The 6,000-nt window shown below is 36.9% G+C and overlaps 1 protein-coding gene across 1 annotated transcript in view; it reads left to right on the top strand.

Moving 5' to 3' along the window:
* Positions 1-6,000, top strand: part of CACNA1D (calcium channel, voltage-dependent, L type, alpha 1D subunit) — a 154,843-nt gene that overhangs the window by 97,118 nt on the left and 51,725 nt on the right. Inside the window, exons 21-24 of the mRNA XM_009993306.1 lie at positions 117-176; positions 4,012-4,118; positions 5,156-5,243; positions 5,723-5,830. Coding sequence (XP_009991608.1) covers positions 117-176; positions 4,012-4,118; positions 5,156-5,243; positions 5,723-5,830 — 363 coding nt within the window. The remainder of the gene's footprint in view (positions 1-116; positions 177-4,011; positions 4,119-5,155; positions 5,244-5,722; positions 5,831-6,000) is intronic.

Genomic DNA, 6,000 nt, shown 5'->3' on the forward strand with positions numbered 1-6,000 from the left:
TTTCACAGCCATCTTTACTGTTGAAATCCTGTTAAAGGTAATGACTTGTTAATGATCCTTGTTAACACAAAAGCAGCTTTAGCAATAATGTTTGTAACTTTTTGTTTACCTTCCAGATCCTAGGGTATGCAGATTATGTCTTCACTAGTATGTTTACATTTGAGATCATTTTGAAGGTAACAGGTTTTTAAAGGAAGTTTGTTTAAAAGGATTTTCCTTGTGTGTCACCTGCCAAGAAAAGGCACTTGGAGTGTTCTTCGCCTTTTCTCTAAGCGATCAAACCTAAACATTTTTTAAACCAGAGAATATTTTTTTTTAATTTGACAGTTCCTCATAATTTTGACTGGTTACTTTTTACCATTGAGTGCATGAAGAAGCTGATTTTTTTATCATTACATCAATTTAATACTTCATTTTTTACCCTTTTTAAACTCTCAGTTGACAGAAAAGGGAAAAATAATTCACTGCGCATGAGCTTTTCCTTCTCCTTGCTCTGGCATTTCCAAAAGAGATAATGAGTCTTCTAAAGAGGGAGCATGTAATTTCTCATTTATTTTGCTGAACTTTATTCACAGAGCTCAAATAGTAGATAACTATTTTCTTGCAATAGGACTTGCAAGATATCTTGCATTTATCTATCTATATACTAAGATACTTTGCATTTATCTTGGGCATACATTTAAATACACAGAAAGGCATAAATATGCTTGCTTAAATGTATTACCCATGCATGAGCCAAAAATTGGCATTTTAATGTAGAGTTTGTGTACTGATTCTTAAGAATATCTATTGGGGTTACTCAGATTTCATATATGTGGGGCTTCCCCTGACAAAGAAGCCACGTAACTGAGGATTAGATTCACATGTAAAGAAAATGCTGAACAAAGAAATAAAATTTTTGATGGGAAGTTGCAAAAAAATTATTTTCAGAGATTTATGTGAGATTCCTGGAAGTTTAATGCTGTGTGTAGTTTTCATGAGTTTTTGTTTGAGTAACCCTGATCTATACACTTAAAAATTTCTGGTACACTAAGAATCTGTACATAAACTTTGCATTTCCAGTTGAGAATTAAGCTTAACAAAATCTCTTCTCCCAGCTTTTGCTCATATTGCTGTGCATACTCTTCACAATGCAATTTGTTTAATACTAATTGATGCATTATTTGGGCTGTTTACAAGATAAGCTGGACTGTAAGTGGTAGACTATTTTTATGCTTGCAAATATTCTTCGAGACTTACGTTTATCCCTTTATTTCTCATTTGCAGCAGAGGAGCTTGCTTATAGAATTGATTAATCGTGTAACACTTGTAGCATGCTAAAATAAATACCCAGGTTTTTTGCTGCTAGAGAGAGGCAAAAAAAAAAAAGAAAAGAACACAGCACTGAAGAGAATTGTAGCATGAGATCAAACTGGTTCCCCACTCTACATTTGAGAAGCCATACAAACTGTGTTACCATCATTTCTGTGGCAGAAGAAAGTCTGTTAGTCTGTTCCACCTGCTCTGAGCAGCAGGCTCTAGAGCTGCTGCAGTTTCTCTAGGCGACAGATGAATTAGAGTATGGCATAGAGAACATTAACATTTTTATGCTTGCAAATATTCTTCGAGACTTACGTTTATCCCTTTATTTCTCATTTGCAGCAGAGGAGCTTGCTTATAGAATTGATTAATCGTGTAACACTTGTAGCATGCTAAAATAAATACCCAGGTTTTTTGCTGCTAGAGAGAGGGCAAAAAAAAAAAAGAAAAGAACACAGCACTGAAGAGAATTGTAGCATGAGATCAAACTGGTTCCCCACTCTACATTTGAGAAGCCATACAAACTGTGTTACCATCATTTCTGTGGCAGAAGAAAGTCTGTTAGTCTGTTCCACCTGCTCTGAGCAGCAGGCTCTAGAGCTGCTGCAGTTTCTCTAGGCGACAGATGAATTAGAGTATGGCATAGAGAACATTAACAATGTCTTATGAAAAAAAACATTCCTACTATCTGCAAAAGATTCTGACACTGAGTGACTCAAGAGTTATCCCAGGGAAGTAGGAAGCTCTAGAGGCTGCTGAAATCGGACATTGTAAAGTATTACAAAGAAACAGAAAGCCCCATCATAGCCAAAAATGTTGGTGCTCCTGACTCCCAGGAAGCTCTGCCCTGCACATTCGTGTATTTAAAAAGGAAAATAAATTGTACCACAGAAATTTAACAGACAACCAGGACGTGACACATGTACATGCACAGTGCCTGCTTTACTAACATGTCTCAGACACTGGCTTGGCTTGCTTCTTGTGGCTGGAGGCCTCCATGTCTTCTGTGCTGGGTTTTGCATTGTGCTTTCCAAAGTATCCAAGTTGTACAGAAGCTGTGTGTGTTCTGCAAAGAGTAAATTCAAGCCTAGAACTACATTAACAAAAGCATTCCTTAATTTCCAGGCAAAAAGTATATGAAACTGAAATTAAGATAACCAGAGGCAATATTATCAGCTGCAGAGAAGAAACTCATAAATGTCCTAAAACCAAGCATTAAACCAGAATAACTCAGCATGTGGAGAGTCTCCCCGTGCTCTGCCTTACTGACTGCTCTGCAGACATGAGGATTTCCACATTATATGATTTTGAGTATATAAACTACAGAAAAGCTGCAACATCAATTTAAAGCGTTTAAGAATTCTCCAATGTAATGCCTACCTGGTGCTGAAATCCAGGTTGCCATCCTGTGTGCAGTGCTTGGGAAACATGAAAATATCAGAGCAGAGGTCAGGTTAGGACCTTGTGCTTTTAACCTTGTCCCAGCTGAACTAATAGCCCCACTGGTGTGGAATTACAGGCAAGGTCTTCCTATGGGGAGATATGTACTTCACTTGTATTTTTAGGTCAATATATCCTTACTTTTATGGGCATGTTTGCATGAAACTTCGTGTGCTGCTAACTGATAACATGCTACAGTGAGAATGAGTGTAGATAGATAGTTCAGGGTTCTGTTTGTGTTAAACTCCCACTGATTTTAATGACTTCAGCTCTGTACAGCTGTAAGTGAAAAGAGCCAGAAGTTGATTGGAAATTCTATAATGTAACTATGTATCTTTTATGAGATGGCATATGTTAGAGCTTTAGGATTTTTATTCTTTTAGTTTTGAGGAACATTCAGTATTTTGATCATGACAAAAGAAAATTTAACATGAGATTAAGGAGACAAGGTCTTCAAAGAAAAATGCCTTTAGTTGTTCCCATTCCTCTGGAGATCACAGCTTCCCCTGGCACTAGTGCTTTTTCATGCAGGTCTGTAAATCTGCACTCTAGTGATGACACAGTAGACTGAGATGCCAGTAGCTCTGTTCTACATTGTGGAACAGCCTTGAAAGATGTAATTGTCTGCTGCAAGAGCTAAAGAAAGAAAATCTCTTTGCTCCATCTTGAGGAACGGAACATAAAGTAATGGGTTTAAAATGCACAGTCAATGTTAGATGTTCGCTGGCTGGCATTGAGTTTTCTTACCTGAGGAAAACAGTGAGTACCTGAGAGTATTTTAAGAAGAGCTTAAGGCTGAAGAAATAAGAACCCATGTGCTTGAACTGACTACTACGTATTCTTCAAAGGTATCCTTATTTTAATTTCAAGTTTATTTTCTGTGTTTCAGTCAGAATCTTGACCTTACAGTTTAGTAAGTGGGGAAATTTTATGGTTCTTGCAGTCATTTTTCTAGCAAAGGCCAAATCAATTCAGTGTAATCAGCTCAGCCTAATAAATTCTCGTACAAAATATAACATTTGTTGACATCAGAAACAGATGACACATTTGCTGGTCTTGCTTGAGTGACATTTGTATGGCTTATGTCCAGCCATAAGCACGTAAATGAAAGATTTAATGTACATAGTGGGATTGGTTTATATTGTGATTGTTTTTAGAAAGTGAGTTAATAGTGTATGTATTCACACTCTAGGCAAGTGTCTTGTAAACAGCCTAAATGTGAATTTGAGTAAATAGAAATATAGACTAAATTTGTAACAATTCTGTTTTTAGATGACAGCTTTTGGAGCATTCCTTCATAAAGGATCCTTCTGCAGGAATTATTTTAATTTGCTGGATTTGCTGGTTGTGGGTGTTTCTCTGGTATCATTTGGTATTCAGTAAGTACTCTACTTATAATGTGAATGATTTGCTTTGGGGTTTTATACTGAAATGTGTGTTTCAGCTCCTTTTGTTCCCTCATTGTGTGTGGGTGTGCAGTACCAGGATTCAGGGCTGGGGCTGGCAAGAAGTATTTTCAATGGAGAGAGTTGTAACTAGTTACTAATACGGATTGGAAACAAATTACTACTTGCTGGTACTACTGAGAGAGCAAGGAAGAGCAGTATGACACTGAATAGTATAGCAGGTAATTCCTGGAGCTTTAGAAGGTCCATGTACCCTCTCTTGTGCTATTGCCACATCTTCCATCTTGTTCTACAAGATTGCTCTTTCAGCATTGACCTGCTGGGATATATAACTTGGCAGTATTTGAAGGGGAGAGAAGCTCTACCTTACACAGGACTGTAAACCATGGCAATGAGGGTTTTTTTGCATTGTTTGGGTCAGGCTAAAGATAATAAAAGAGTTTGAAGGTGCTTATTGATTCACTGAACGCTTCTGCCTCATGTAAAATCATCTGTGAAACCCTTAGTTACTCAGAAAAGAGCAAGGGGTGAGTGTCACTCAACTGCTTCAACTTCGTATTCTGCTTGTACTGGGGTACCTATTGCTCAAGCGTTCAGTTTCCCAGTATGTTCTTTAAATGGCTGCCTGCTGTTATTTCAAAATGCAGCCCTAGATCCTCGAAGAGAATGTGAGTAGTCTGAGATCTTTTTAATCTCCAGCTGACTGGAAATTAAAATATTCATTGATATGCAGGATTTACATGGTGTCTCTGAAAGAGCTTGTCAACACTGAAAAATACTTTGGGCACTGTTTTGCTCCTGACCAAAATTAACTGCATTACAATTTCAGACAAGCTTCTGAGCTATTAATTCCCACTTGCTTCAGAAATAAAAATAATTCTTATGGCATTTATGAGATTGATGCTATTTCCTAATATTAATAAAAGATCAATAAATAAATACTTTTAAAAATCTTGTCTATTTATCTTGATACTTGAACTATTTCTTTTTTTTTTTCCCCCCTCATTTAGATCGAGTGCCATCTCTGTTGTGAAGATCCTGAGAGTTTTAAGAGTCCTGAGGCCTCTAAGGGCAATAAACAGAGCAAAAGGACTCAAGGTGTTTATTTTTAAGTTATGTTTCTGTTGGCCTGATTCTTTAGTCCTGCTGCAGGTTAAAAATTCTTGTGCAAGAAAAACTGTTTAGGGAAGTTCATAGAACAAGGATATAGATTAGTTCCTGATTCTCAAACATTCTAGGCCAGGTTCTGGCCACAGTTACAGCAGTTTTTCTGTGGAGGAACACCAGTGCCATGGAGAGCAGATATTCACTGTAATACTTGTGAAAAACAGAGCAATACTTTGTTTTTCCATAGTTCTTACGTAGTTTTGAGTCAGTTCACATCAATGGGTCTGTGTCAACAGCCTTACAGACCAATTTAGATAAGTTTAATTATGATAGTAGGTGTGATACTTACAACACAAAAATAGTTATTTTAAAAACAATCAAGTGTGATAAAATCAACTTCTACAGTACTTTTTCTGTGAAACTAAGTAACAAGTTGTATTAAAATATATATTTTTTCCCCTTCTTTCCAGCATGTTGTTCAATGTGTCTTTGTGGCTATTAGAACTATCGGCAATATCATGATTGTTACAACCCTATTGCAGTTTATGTTTGCCTGCATTGGAGTGCAGCTGTTCAAGGTAAGTAGACACACTCACAATGTCCACTGCATCAAGAAAAGAAAAGCTGAGTTGAATTCATGGTGGCTTGTTCCTGGAACTGGCTTGGTTCCCATTCTGAATCAATCATAGTATAAATATGTTTATTTTGCATACTTTGCATTTTGTCATTGCTCTTTGTTTTATATGTA

The sequence above is a fragment of the Chaetura pelagica genome, unplaced genomic scaffold, assembly GCF_000747805.2.
Source record: "Chaetura pelagica isolate M959 unplaced genomic scaffold, ChaPel_1.0 scaffold630, whole genome shotgun sequence".
In the NCBI taxonomy this organism is placed as follows: Eukaryota; Metazoa; Chordata; class Aves; order Apodiformes; family Apodidae; genus Chaetura; species Chaetura pelagica.